General features: G+C 40.8%; 2 protein-coding genes across 3 annotated transcripts; both read left to right on the top strand.

Moving 5' to 3' along the window:
- The first annotated feature begins 108 nt into the window (after positions 1 to 108).
- Positions 109 to 7,918, top strand: LOC135483294 (NACHT domain- and WD repeat-containing protein 1-like). The gene is made up of 9 exons (XM_064764052.1): positions 109 to 227; positions 765 to 876; positions 1,162 to 1,211; positions 1,559 to 1,666; positions 1,783 to 1,985; positions 2,179 to 2,349; positions 2,642 to 2,828; positions 3,030 to 7,240; positions 7,575 to 7,918. Exons 2-9 carry the CDS (start codon positions 770 to 772, stop codon positions 7,836 to 7,838), a joined length of 5,301 nt encoding a protein of 1,766 aa, XP_064620122.1. The 5' UTR covers positions 109 to 227; positions 765 to 769; the 3' UTR covers positions 7,839 to 7,918.
- Positions 7,919 to 9,321: 1,403 nt separating this feature from the next.
- On the top strand, positions 9,322 to 14,268 carry LOC135483293 (actin-related protein 2/3 complex subunit 3-like). 2 transcript variants are annotated; one of them, XM_064764050.1, is made up of 8 exons: positions 9,322 to 9,407; positions 9,828 to 9,861; positions 11,620 to 11,713; positions 11,884 to 11,960; positions 12,180 to 12,248; positions 12,513 to 12,639; positions 12,816 to 12,910; positions 13,145 to 14,268. In XM_064764050.1, the coding sequence occupies exons 2-8, from the start codon at positions 9,841 to 9,843 to the stop codon at positions 13,205 to 13,207; spliced, it is 546 nt and encodes a 181-aa protein (XP_064620120.1). In that variant the 5' UTR covers positions 9,322 to 9,407; positions 9,828 to 9,840; the 3' UTR covers positions 13,208 to 14,268. The 2 variants fall into 2 exon arrangements, with proteins under 2 accessions (XP_064620120.1, XP_064620121.1); XM_064764051.1 differs by lacking the exon at positions 9,828 to 9,861 and having other exon boundaries at positions 9,328 to 9,407.
- The last annotated feature ends 464 nt before the right edge of the window (positions 14,269 to 14,732 follow it).

Here is a 14,732-nt window from a genome sequence, read left to right as displayed (position 1 = left end):
GGTACGAGATAAAGATATTAAAAGTAATATAGAAGATACTTTTGTGAAATAATATTTTTATGTGATGTGTGGGACAAGGTTTCCAATGACGCTCCTCTCATGGATCCTGCAATTTTTTACTCTTGTTTACCTCCATAATTATGGCATAAAACACGCCCTAAATCACATTAAATGGCTTCAAGCAAGACTATGGAGTGATATTGCTATCGACTGCAACCTAATCAAGTGTAATTATTTACTCTGAAGTCAGAAATTGATGCTTCAAAATGGACAAATCCTGCCAAATGCACTAAACACTCACACTCACACTGTCACTGTGTGATTACTGTTGGGCTAGTGCTGGGTGGTGTGTTTAGGCTCACTGTTTGCACCTTGACTGTGAATTCCTGATGAATGTCTCTTGTGGGGTAATTGACTTACCTTGTAAAGCATAAGCTTGTCTGCCTTGCCAAGCCCTTGGTCTTGGTCCTGGAGATTAACAAATGATGAATGCAAGTCCGACCAAGAGTCCAAGTGGCTTCCTTGGGCTTGGCAGCGAATTACATGCTGCAATGGTGAGGATGATGATGCTGCTCTGGTATGGTGGAGTCCCGTTGCATTGGATGATGTCATATCATAGTTGGGCCACAACTGCCTCTTAGTGACAGTGTGAACTAGGTGCACTAATCCGGAAAACGTATGCCGTTCATTTCTGTTGCTGTTGTTGGCCAGTATGATTAAGTGACCTCTACGATAGAACAATTCACTTTATTTTACCATTTCAGGAGAAATGAAGAGGGCACAGCCATACTACAACAAAGGTCTTAAAGGCAAGAGACTGTACACTGGAACAGTAAGAGATACGAATTCACCAACTGGGAAAGTCAAATTGAAGAGGTGGGCCGAGTTGTTTTTTTTTATAATTAAGCATCTGAATAAGGAACTTCCTGAAGTAAAGAATTCATTTTAATGAACCTTTGATCATTTTTTAAGTAGTTTCTTAGTTTGTACTATGGTATTCGATAAACTGACTTTTTGTTAATATCACCTGTGATCACCATCAGGCATCACAAATTTATTAGGATAAGTTTATACTGTATTAATTGACAACTTTGCAGTATCTATTCCGCCTTTTATATAATTCGTCTTTTCATTCAAGGCAGTTTGTGATTTCACTTTCAGCATCAACAGTGTAAAAGATGCTGCGAAAAAAGTGCTACCTCAGAAAAAAGGTGAGGTTTTACTCTTGTTTGCTAACGACACCCTGAACATGATGAATGAGATCTCCAACTTGAATTGACCTGGCAACTTACTTTGTAGTCAAATATGTAATGTGTCTCAAAAAGATTTGTTTAGTTGTGTGCCTTACTCTTGTGTACACAATTTATAACTTTCTTGTAACCTGTTGAGCGTTGTATCCGAACACAAATAGGATGGCCTTCGGAAATTTATTTGTGTCGTCAAGAATTGATATATTCTCGGTGTGAGGAATAAAATCACATCGTACTAAATGATGTTAACATGCAGTCTGTAGTTACAATACTCATGTTATTTCTTGCCTGTATAATTTGAATTACAGTCTTACCAGATATCAGCAGAGATGAAGATGCCTTGATTGGATGCCTTGACAATGTCCCTGAACCAACTCTATCCAACGTCAGGATATTCTTAAGCTCGACTTTTACAGGTAAAGAAGTGTCTCTTATTCATAGAACCTGAAGGTGATCCATTGCTATAGCCATTGGTTTAAAAAGAGATTAGGCCTCCTAACTCTCAGATAATTCTGCTAATGTTTATTTTCAGATTTTAAGACAGAACGCAATGCTCTCTCAACTGATGCTTACCCAAAGCTGAAGCAATTCTGTGCAGAACTTGGCCTTGATTTCCAGATTGTTGACATGCGGTGGGGTGTAACAGATGATGCCATCAGTGACCATCTGACTGAGAAGTTGTGCATTCGGGAGATAACAAACTGCCAGAGGCTTTCCTATGGTCCAAACTTTGTTGTAAGTGAATGAATCTCTTTACTATACCTGAAGTGTATGTACTTGAAGATTTGACGCATTATGTCTTCATTGTAAAGTCAGTAGGCAAAAATTACTCCCTAAGATTGCGACTTTCATCTATTAAATTCTGTGCTAATCAGTTAGCTTATCATCTTTTGCTACAAGTACAATTGTTTAAATCTTCAAATTTCAGTTGTTGCTGGGAAATCGCTATGGTTATCAACCAATTCCGAGTTGTATCAAAGAGAAGGAGTTTGAACTCCTTAAAGAGACAGCTGAGAAGATGTCATTGAGTGACCTTCACCTTCTTGACGAGTGGTTCACCAAGGACAGGAATGCTGTGCCCATATCCTATGTATTGACAGTAAGTAATATCCAATTCTTGTGAAATGCGTAAAAGGAAATTTCAAAAGCTCCAAGGCTTTGTTGGACAGTGCACCCACAGCCGTGGCCTCAGTCCCCTTGGTTAAATTTAAGATGGGTCTTGTATTCTAAACTGAAGTCGATAATAATATCTTGAAAGAGATAACATGCCATGGCCATACCTTGATGGATACTCCACTGCCAGGTCCAGTCTCCTGTTCCCTATTGATATACATACCTCAGGTCCAGTCTCCTGTTTCCTATTGATATATATACCTCATTTTTTCATTCAGCCCATTAAGTTGAAACTTCCTCACTATGGTGACACAAACCCTGAACATGAGAAACAGAGGACAGAGGCAAAGGCAGTCTGGTGGGACATCGAGAGTAAACTTCAAAAGATCTTACAGAGTGCAGCTGTTGAAGCCTATAATACCGGCCAGTTTACTGCCGATCACAAACACTTGTACATTAGATCAGGTGAGAGTGAGGCATGTTGTATTTCATTTGCAAGCTTTACCTGTAATGGTAGAAGTTGAAAAATCATGTGAAACAGCAAGTAATCATTCTGGTTTGAGTTTAATTATGGCTTAGATAATGAGCGGTAGTGCTAATCCTGAACTGATTTGAATGACTTGCGATGGACTCAAAAAGCTTATAGAATCTCTTGTTACTCTTCAGTGACAGAAAGTGAGGCAAGTCATGGCATCCTCAACACAACTTTCCCGAAAGAGTCTTCTTTATGCTACATGAGAGACCTGAATGGAGTTGATGAGGATCTTGAGAACAACTTAGCAAGGAGACACACAGATGCTGAGGGTATTGATGGGAAGCACTGTCTGAAAACTGAAGCACAAGAACTGCTTGAGAATTTGAAAACCAATGGGATGCAATCAAAGCTACCTGATAAAAACATCAGAAAGTTTGCACTGAACTGGGAAGCTGGTGGCATTGATCCCGAGAAACACGAAGAGCATGAAAAATACATTAATGATTTCTGCAGTGGATTTGTTGAGGACATCCGTTGGTTGGTTCTAGAATATAAGCGTAAGCTAGAAAAGAAGGCTGCAAAGTATGGGAAGACCCTTGGACCACTCCTTAGTGAGGTGCACCATCATCTCAGATTCTGTAATATGAAATGTGAAATATTTTACGGCCGGGAAGATGAGATTAAAGTCGTGCAGATGTATTTGCAGAATGAGACATCTTCCAATAAGAAGCCGTTTGTCTTGTACGCACCATCTGGCTCGGGGAAAACTGCCCTGATGGCCATGCTGGCTAAGAGGACCAAGGAGTGGTTGGGGAAGGAGAGTGTTGTTATGATACGGTTCCTTGGGACGTCTGCTGATAGCTCAACTGTGATCAAAACATTAGCCAGCTTGTGTCAACAAATCTGTGTTGTATACAACATCAAGTTTGAACCAGACAAGACACATCAGATTGGTCACGTGACAAAGTACTTCCATCACCTTTTAATGATCGTGCAACTAAAAGGTGGAAAGCAACGCCCTCTTGTGATCTTCCTTGACTCGTTGGATCAGTTGAACCCAAGTGATCATGCACACAATATGATGTGGCTGCCGAAACGCTGTCCAAGGAGTGTCCATATTATTACCTCAACATTGCCAGATCTCTACGAGTGTCTTCCCAATCTTCAGAAACATCTTGGAGCGGATGCAACCACCTACCTCCAACTTCAGCCCCTTTCTGTGGATATTGGAAACGATATCATTGAGAGTTACTTGAGTAAGAAAAACAGAACTGTCAATAAGAAGCAGCATATGTTCATCATAGATGCATTTATGAAATTCTCTAGTCCATTGTTCCTCAAGCTCCTCCTCGATGAGGCATGCACATGGAAGTCACACGTAACTGTCCAAAACATCAAATTGGCAAGGTCTGTGAAGGAGGCCATTCTGAATCTTTTTGAGAAGTTGGAAGACAGATATGGAAAAACATTCATCCGATTTGCATTGGGTTATTTCACTGTTGGTCGGAATGGATTGAGCGATATTGAGCTCGAGGATGTTCTGTCATGCAATGACGAGGTTCTGAATGATGTCTACCATTACCATGATCCCCCAGTGGAAGGTATTGTGAGAATACCAACGCTTCTCTGGTCTCGTGTTCGGAATGATATTGGCGATTACACAGTTGAGCGGCAAACTGATGGTAAGACAACGTCGTACTGGTATCACCGCCAGTTCATTGAAGCTGCAGAAGAGAGGTATGCCAGTGGAGATCAAGCAAAAAGATTGCATGCGGACCTGGCCAAGATATACCTAGCAGAAGATGGGATCAAGGAGACAATCAACTTGACGAAACGGAAACTGGTTGTCGAGGATGCAGACAGACAAGTTGCCAGGCAGCCCTTGTCCCCAGCTAATGTCCGCATGATCCACTCACTGACTTATCATCTGATTTGTGCCAGTGACTTGAATGGTCTCAAAAAAGGTGCATTCTGTCATCTGCCGTACCTCCAATGTTTTATCGGGGCCAACTCAGTCCAAGATTTGGTTCAGACGATATCAGACGCTTTGCAAGATAACAAAGATGAAGAGCTCCTGGTTGTTCGAGACTGCTTCAGATTCAATGACAGGACTATCACCAATGACTTGTCTGCGATGCCGGTCCAGATTTGGGGCCAGCTTGGTTCTTTTGGCGCTGAGTATCCTCACATTCAAAGCCTCTGCGAGCAGTGCCATGAATGGATGGAACGATACGAGAAGCCTATGTTTCAACCAGTGTTCCCTTGCCTGCCTTCCTCAACTGGAGAGCTGAAAAGTTATATTGAGGGTGTGACACGTTTTCTGGAGACAAGTGTTGATGGCACGATAATGGTGGTGGAGTTCTGGGATGATGGTGACAAAATACCTGTGTGTAAAGTCATCAGTATGGAGACGTTTTCAGTCATCAGTAAGCTTGCCAAGTTTGAACCAGAGAAGGGGAAGGTTGTGAATGCTTGCAAAATCTCGCCAGACAAGACGAGAGTCTTCCTCCTCACAAATACAAGGCTCCACGTTTACGATCTCCAGACTGGTTCAGAGGTGTATGAGAGTGGCATCAATATCAACAACAACGGTCTGCTGAACTTGTGTATTGATGTCTCAGAAGACAGCAAAACCATCATAATTGCTGGGAAAGAACGACTTAGTCTCAACTTTGACGTTGGCAAGTCTGCCAGTCGACCAGATTTTGACCTTGGTGACCACAGGACGGTCAAGTTTCCAAACTCTGTATCGACCTTGGATGTGCGCCTTGCATCAGATCTTGAAGTGTTCTCCTCTATCCATACTGTTGATGACAAGGGGAAAAAAATAGGGGCCATCGTCTGCTGGGATCTTAAACGCAAACTTCAGAAATCAGCTCACACAACGCAAAGTCCAATAGATAAGAAACTGATCATTTTCACCAGCACGGAAACTCTCATGTTTGCAACAGAAAATGGTCAGATCGGTTGCTTCAGTCTGAAAACCATGAAGTTGAAGATGGCTAATCTCATCTCTACTGAACTGCCACGAGTTGTCGGTTTCAGTTACAATGAGGATAGTGGCTTGCTGACTTATTGCACAAATGACAACATTCTAGCGTTATGGAACCCGTCGACTAACGAACTTCTCAGTAAACTTATCATAGATAAAGTTCACACAATGTCGTCCATTGTTTGGTTAGATGACAAGAACCATTGCATCACAGGTGACACCAAGGGTCACATGAAGCTGTGGGACCTGACAACTGGTGAGGAGTTGTACTGCAAACTGGCACATGGTCGATGTCTCACTCGGCTTCTGTCTTCAATCAATGGAACATACATCATCAGCAGTGGGGAAGACAATGCAGTCAAACTATGGGATTGGGAGTCCATATTGTCAGAATTGCAAGGAGACAACAAAACGGATGGAGGAACTGAGCCGAGTTATGACCGAATGCAGTTACTTCGCGAGAATCCAGAGTGGTTGGATCTTACAAGTGACGGCAAACTTCTAGTCACTAGTCCAGTAGATGCACCACCAAAGATATGGGACATAGAGACAGGAAACATAGTGAGAGGATTACAGACTGACTCTGGCTGTAAGAATATTGCCTTTTGTCAAGGTGACCAAGTGGTCATGGGGATAAATTGTGTGAGTAAGCGCTTGGCATTCTGGGAGAAAGACACTGGTGACCTCATCACAATTCGCGCCGACTTCATAAAGAGTCGTGACAGTGTGGACTTCACTCTCTCAAAGAACAAATCGTGGTTTGCGAACTTGTATGTGTTTGAAGGAGGACTGAAAGTTGCGACGTTTGACTTGGCAGCGAGAGCGGTGCTGAGCCAGTTCCCAATAGAGAGCTTCTACAAGACTTTACACTCCCTCAAGCTTGACAGTACTGAACGATTCTTGGTATTTCTTTATAATAGCCAAACATCTAGCTCCCAATGCCAAAAGCACCACCTCAAAGCAGTGCAACTGGATGTTGAAAAACCTGGCGAAGAACTACTTGTTTGCAAAAATGAGTATGAAAAATCCATGTCAAGTGCAAATTCAAAAGTTCAGTGTTACAGTTTGAGCTGTTACAATGCCAACGCTATGGTCCTTGGTTGTTATGGCGTCTGTCCAATGTGGAATATCAAAAAGCAGACCGCTGATATGCTGAGACTCCCCTATAATCATCAGTGGCTAAAGCACTCTGTTGCCAACTACTTCAGTAAGAGGATAACAGATAAAAACTCTTCCAAAGTTACCTCGACGATGGATAAGAGTCCAGTGTTGGCGATTGCTGTCTCAAGATGTGGGAAATTTGTGGTGACGGGTGCGAATGATGGATCGGTGATCATGTGGCTGACAACATTGGCAGAGGCTGGACAAGAGGGCGGCACAAAGAAGTACCTCTGGGGACATACTGCAGGGGTGAGTCTTGAGTAATTGTGACATATCTTTATTTAAACCTCCTTTACAAAGGTGGTTGTGGTCCCTCATAATCAAACTGCTCACCATAAATCTTCTGTATGTATCATTCTGGTATTGCTACCAAAGTCTCCAACGTCAAATATGTATTTGGATGATCGAATCTTGTCTTCATAAGGCCCACAAGACATCAACCCAAGACTTTTAGTATTGCTGAGATTGAAAGATCACAATTTGGTTTATGAATTCCAATCAAATGCAGGCTGAAGCCAAAGCTTGGGTCAAGTTGGTGGTCACAATAAACTGGCTGATGAAGCTTGGAATGTCTTTCTTGCAGGTTACTTGCCTCTCTCTTTGCAAGGATGCAAAGCTCCTTGTCACTGGATCCAAGGACGCCACAATAAAACTGTGGAAAACAACAGATTATGCCAAGGAAATTGCCTCCATTATGATCTACATGACACCAAGTATGATACGATTCTCCGACGATGATAAACATGTTGTCGCTGTTGGAAAGATCCTGGACAATCGACAAGTACTGCTGTTTGAGATGAGAAACAGTGAAGTTAAAGGTAGTATCCTTCCCGAGAAAAGGGAGTGAACACAACCATGAAGTCATTCAGCAACCTCCCATGGTTGGGACAACTGCTTGGCTGTACAAAGGTTGCTGACGGGGGGGGGGGGGGGGTATTTGCCAGAGCTGTTGAGTGACTGAAATGCACCACATAATCACCGGTTTCCTGCTGTTTGTTTACGAATTCAATAAATACTCAATATCAACACAATATGAAGTATCTAAAATGTTGTCACAGTTTGTATTGTAATATTTTAGATGCATATACTTGCAATAACGCTAATGACAAGATGATTGATTATGATTATGACATGTATGATGTAATATGAATGTTTTGAAATTAAGGTGCTTCCACTGCTCAAACATAAGTTACCTGATTTGCTTGCACCAAATTCAGACAAGAGAGAGTTGAAACATGTTAAAACAATTACCCTCTGTGAAGAACTCTGGATCAAGTAAGGTGATTATTTTGATTAGTAAGGACTTTAAATTCATCATGCTAAGGCCCTTGACGAGTAGCTTTTGACACTTTTCTCGTCAGCAGTATTATTTATTCAGTATTTCTATTTTTTGTATGGTATGATGTTTGTATTTTTCTACTTAAAGCTTGTACAAATCCATATTCTTCTCTTTATTAACTGAGGCACCAGAACTGATCTCAGGTGACATTGTTGACCCTTTCTTGTCAAACTGTGCATTAGTCCACAGTGCTGCGGAACATCACAGTAGGCTAATAGAACCCATTATGGGAAAACGGAAACAAGGGAGACTTGGGTCCATGGTATAGTTTAAATCTTTACTGGCTTGATACTTAAATTGTTTGATAGCGATATTGTGTGATTGTGATATAGTCAGATTCTAAGAAAATATTTGTTGCTGAAAGGAACTGACTGTGATACTTGACCAAACTATTAATAACATCAATCACTGTTATATTCTCTGGGGTTATTCGCTGTTGCCCTGTGATATGCTTACCCATGCACTGTTTGTAAAGATTTTACTTTTCATGCACATGTTTACAACTGAAATAAACGATATTTTTGTTTTTATTGATTTGTTGTCCATAATTATTTCATCAATCTCTGTAGGCGAGGTTACGATTTTAGTAATGTTTATTTCTTGGCCTCCGGAACTGGAATGGTTCTGGTGGTATGACTCCGAAGCTGATGATGTCAGTCAGTCAGATGTTATTTCATGAGAAAAGAACATGATCTGAAGCCACCTATCGCGTTTTCACTCTTGCACAGGGCAAACCATCAAAGTACTACAGGACAGGAGAGAAAAAGTGTCCCATCCTCGGTCCTCCCTGTCAGTGTCAATCCATAACTGCCCCACAATCTTATATTGATGATTTTCCCTTAAAATTTCTTGGCAGAAGTGCTTACAGATTCCTCCTCTATATAAGCTGGAACCATGTTAATTTAACATTTTTGAATTTCCCGCCATTAATGACGTCATGAACCAAAGTGGATAGGAAATAACGTCTGGATATAGTGACCTTGACCTTCATGACCGATTCAGGAAGTGACCAGCCCATTTCTGCAAATATTATCAATTTCCTCTATTTATTCGTCAAAAGCAACGAAGTTGATGCCGGTAAAGTTGCATTCTGCCTAAATATGTATTTGTTTAAGTGTATAGAACAACTATGACGCGAATAACATTCATGAAAGCCTATCTGATCATCGAAAATGGCACGATTTATTTCTGATCCTCCACAAAAAACTGAAGTGAAAAGAGGGCACGCTGGCAAGAGAAGAGAACTTTACATTAACATTTCATACTTTCACAGCTAGGGCCTACAGATTTATTTTCTGTCAGTGCAGTATCTATCAGATTTAGGCCTACACATCCATGCAAGGTAGCCCTATTCCTATTGGTCGCGGTGCCAGCATGCAGCAGACCAGTATCGGAGTATGCACTTGAGACTGACTTGTCAATGGTATGGTATCGTTGGTCGGAGAGATCGTAACTTTCAGTTCAAGTAAATTCTAAGTCAAGTGTAATCTTTTCCAGATTTGACTCAACCATGAGTGACGACCATTTTGCGGTATTGTTCATGTTCATGTACTACACGTACTAGCCAAAGAAAATGTCAGATTCCGTCCAAAATTTCCAACAGTTATAATGCAGGAGTTAAAGACATTTTGTCTGAATTTGCCAGGCAGAAGCCTTCAATCCTGCTTGCAGCACCAAACCAGTCTTGGAGGGCTCCTGATCTGGCAATGTTGACAGGAAGTCTTGGAACTCCTCTCCTGCCTAAGCAATAGGATGGAAATGGTATTTTCTTTTGCTTAGGCTGGCTTTAAACCTACACACAGATTGAGATACAGACATGTCTTCAAGGAATGGTGTTCTTGAAGAATTTCTTTCTGTCTTCTGATCACTTCAAGAACTTTCATAAAAGTGATATATTTTCATAGAAGGTTGACTATTGCTTCACATAGTCCTTATTGATCATGTTGATTACTTCAAATTATGTAGAAGAAATTGTTGGATTATTGATGAATTTTCACTTGTTCTTGAAGAATCTGATATGTCAAAGAAATGAAAAAATCTAGCCTAAAGTTTCTCCTCTGATCTCAAAGTCCTGTATATGTCTGTACAGATCATGAATGATGGATGGGTGATTTTGATTCCATCAAAAGCGGCCACATTGAAGTATGCATGAATCCGATATGAACCTCAAGTGGAGGACATTTAAATGCATTGCATGAGACAGCTCAATTATCAATCGAGCTCAATAACCCAAAATAACCCTACACAATATTCTGGCATGAAACTGAGACTTGGGAGACATTGCTATAAATACAAACAGACAAATCCATTTGCAGTAACATTCATAATGATATTTAACAAACATAAAGTCAAGTTGTAAAATATCAGTTGAATTCCAGACAAACCAGTTGAAATAATATGATGGGTATTAATTTTATCATTGAATTGCTTGGGGATTGAATACACATGGAAGAAATCGATCCATTTTGTATTGTAACATTCTTGAATTCCTGTCCCTCTGCATGTCACTCTGTGGCCACTCTGGTCATCCTTGCATGGGAACAGACATTGACCTTGCATCAGAACTGTACCTTTGCAATTGCATCAAGCTTGACAATACATGTAATTGGGTCACCTGACATAAAATGGATTGTAAATAAATTACAGTCAAGTGTACATGAATGTCTGTACACTTCCAACATTGCAACGTTTCTTTAATTGATGGCTGTCTGACATCACGATACACTACTTGAACTTTTCAGAAATGTCTTTTGGTAGAATATAGAGAATGGTTTTAAAAATTCTATTCACGCTGGCACATTATAACAGCTAAAGTATATTTCACTATACGTAGTAATTGTACAGAAGCAGACTATTAACCCAGCTTATTTAGATGACTTACATCAGCTTTTAGGAGCTCAGAGTTCAGAATACAATGTACTGTACACTGGTATTCATGCCATAGCAATATAAAACGAGCATTCTGATTTGGTGACAGCAAGGTTTAGTGTTGGTATACTCAACAGTCATTGGCTGATCATCCAGCCTCGGATGTTCCCGCCATCTGTGGCAGTCTATGAGGAGAGCAATCAGGATGACAAAATGGACTGCCGTGGGAGTCTGCCAAGGCCTTAAGGGGAGAGAAACTTCTATCAACTCAGTGTCAATCTGTCCTGTATGAGTACTGAGGCAGGCAGTTGAGTAATACTACAGTATCTGTCATGTACATTTTGTGTGAAAGTGATTCACAAAGTTCCTGGTGTAAGTTTGTTGCAAAAGTTCAATGCATTCTTTTTTTCTACAATTCCAGGCCTACCATTCCAACCTGAGCGCCCGAAGCTCAGCGTGTAAGGTGGCACTGTTGCCATTGAACACAAAATACAAGGGACCTGCACCTCCTGGTGGTAAGTACAGGAATCAACATATTCCCAAATGCAAACGTCTCAGTCATCAGTGTTAGGGCTTAGCTATCAGTATAGTTTCACAGGAACCTATTTCTTTCTGTTACTGTAAGTTACATGTACCGATGCAAAAGTTTCGTTACATGCTAACAACATGCTTGTATTCTTTGCAGATGGCAGCACTGATGTGATAGATGAAGCACTGACTTACTTCAAGGCGAATGTCTTCTTCAAAACTTTTGAAATAAAGGTAGGATATTCTGTCTAAATAGTTGTGGGAACCTTCAACAATGAGATCATTATCTTGAGAGATAGAATGTATGCTTTCAAAGGTTCAAGTGTAGCACTGCAGTCATGTGCTTTCTAATGTAATGCCCCTGAAAAAAAGAAAAAAATGTTATGATTCTGAAGTTAAATTTTAACAGATGAAAAGAAGCTTATGAATAATTCCTATTCTTTCCTTTTGTAGGGTGAAGCTGATAGGACTCTGATCTACGTTACACTCTACATCACAGAGTGTTTGAAGAAATTACAAAAGGTAAGTTGATAGTGTGAGGTTTTGCATCCTGCCCTCCTGGTGTTGTATTCCTTGACTGTCCAGCTCTAAAACAAATGACTTTTGTCTTCATTCATGCACTGTAGACAAGGAAAGAACAAGAAGTTTCAGGGGATCAAAGTAAAACCGAAAATAACTGCTAAATCAGGCTTCTGTAACTGATGAATATCTTTCCGACTTCAAAGAGAATATTCATACGAGGTGCTTAATATCTACAGTTCTAAGGCAGTTTTTTTTTCTTCATAGTGTAACAACCGAAATGATGGCAATAAGGAGATGTATTCATTAGCAATCTCTAGATTTGCTCTCCCTGGCGAGGCTGGCTTTCCTCTCAATGCTTTATACGGCCGACCTGCTGACAGAAATGAGGAAGGTAAGTTAGTCACCAAGCTGTAGTATTCCCTGTTGCATGCAAAAACCGATCGGCCCACTGTGGTGGAGGAGTCACCCATACAGATTTACACATCCAAGTGCAGAGCAAATGATGAAGAAGAAGTTGATAATCTGTGTAGCCTTTATCTTTACTGATGAACAATTGGTCTCTTCCAGAAACAATGAGGACGTACCTGCTTCAACTCCGACAAGAAACTGGCGAGCGCGTACTTGACAAGGTGTTTGAAAAACCTAATGAAAAACCAAGCAAGGTGAGTCTCAAATTCACAGCAATCATTCCAGGATCAGCTGATCTGAATCTGGCGGCACAAGTATCTGATCAGTTTTCAACAAGTTATCTAGTGCATTACAACGAACCAATATTTAAATCATTCAATTTTAATTGGGAATAGCTATCTCATCGAGAAATTGTAGGTCTGTTCACAAATATTTGTCGACAGTCTATGTTTTAAGAAGCTCATGCAAAACCTGTCATTTCATTTCAGTGGTGGATGTGCTTTGTAAAAAGGAAATTTATGGACAAGAGTTTATCAGCACCAGGACAGTAAGAAGGACTTGGTTCAGAACAATATTCGCTCGTTTCACAAGCTACAAACTGAAGAAATATAGAGGACTTGTCACAAAAATATTGGAGTACATCGAAAGAAATGTTGATCAGTGAATGCAACAAATTGTGCTCTCTTTGTCCTGCTCTGAAGAACTGCTTGCAATGTGACTTGAGATCATGTAAGGTCTGTAGTGATACCCTGAACTTGCTATCTGTAACAGTTGTGTGAGAGGACATGCATTGTGTGCGTACACAGTGGGTAAAAGTGTCCGTTTACCTTCACAAAAGAAACACGGTCCCTTCCTTCAATTCTAGTTCTAGTGCTTTTGGGGTATAGTACTTTTGTCTACTTGTGTTGTGTCCTCATTTCCTCTTGAGGTGAGCACATACTTTTTGAAGGTTAACTGATACTTTTATCCAAAAGACTGTGAGGCATCAATCTCTCATCACGTATCTGTTTGCTGTCCTACCTATATTTCTATTTGGAGGCCTTGAGTTTAGGAGGTCAGGCTGGCTTGGCATTGGTGCTATAAATAGACATGTTCTGATATGTGGTAGAGGTTTGTAGCTTTGTGAAATGGGACGTCTTTGAAATTACGATCTAGAGGCATTCCAAATCAGCCAGTTGAAACTTTAATTTTTGATGAATGAGTTGGCCTTACTTTTATCTCCTGTATACCTAGCAGTTCGTACAACTGACCTAAAAGGAAATACCCATGGCTAGCATGTTGATACTTAATGCTTTTGAACATTGTGCTAACTTGCTTTGATCATTGAGGTTTCCTTGGTTCGGACAGATTAGCCCAGACAACTAATTCAGGTTCACTTCGAGTTGATATAATTACACAACATGTATGTTACAAGAATCACACATAATTTACACATCTGGATCATTTCATTGAAAATGCTATGATCTCTAGATTGATTCAGACAGAGCATTTTGATTGCAATGATTCCGAGTACATCTGAATTCTCTTCTAAAGTATTGTAAGAGTACATGTATCTGTATCTGCCAGTTTATGTGGGCAGACAGTTTTTATTAAAAACAAATCTATAACACCATACAGTTTGTTGTTTCTCTCCTTGATTTCTGATGAGGCAGCTCCTGCAAACCAAAAAGTGATCTGACAAACTTTTCTACCCTTGACTGTGGTCTCTGGATCATACTCGCCCAACGGCCAAGGGAACTCCGGGCCCCTTTCTGCCGCTGGTTGCTCTTGAAGACAAGCCTAACCTGAGCATTAAGACAACTCCTGTTGCCTACTCATATCTGTCCTTGGCTGGAGACAACACCGGGAACCTTCTACCTCTGGTCGCACTTGAAAGCAAGCCAACCTGGGCTTAGAGACATCTCCTGTAGCCTATTCATATCTGTCCTCGGCCAGAGACAACACACCGAGACTCTTCAGCCTCTGGTCGCTCTTGAAGACAGACCAACCATGGCATAGAGACAACTCCTCCAGCCTAATCATACCTGTCCTTGGCCGGATACAACACCAGGACACTTCTGCCTCTGATCGCTCTTG

Source organism: Lineus longissimus, chromosome 2, assembly GCF_910592395.1.
Source record: "Lineus longissimus chromosome 2, tnLinLong1.2, whole genome shotgun sequence".
Taxonomy (NCBI): domain Eukaryota; kingdom Metazoa; phylum Nemertea; class Pilidiophora; order Heteronemertea; family Lineidae; genus Lineus; species Lineus longissimus.
Note: the sequence above shows the minus strand (reverse complement) of the source record. Positions and strands in the feature narration are given on the sequence as shown.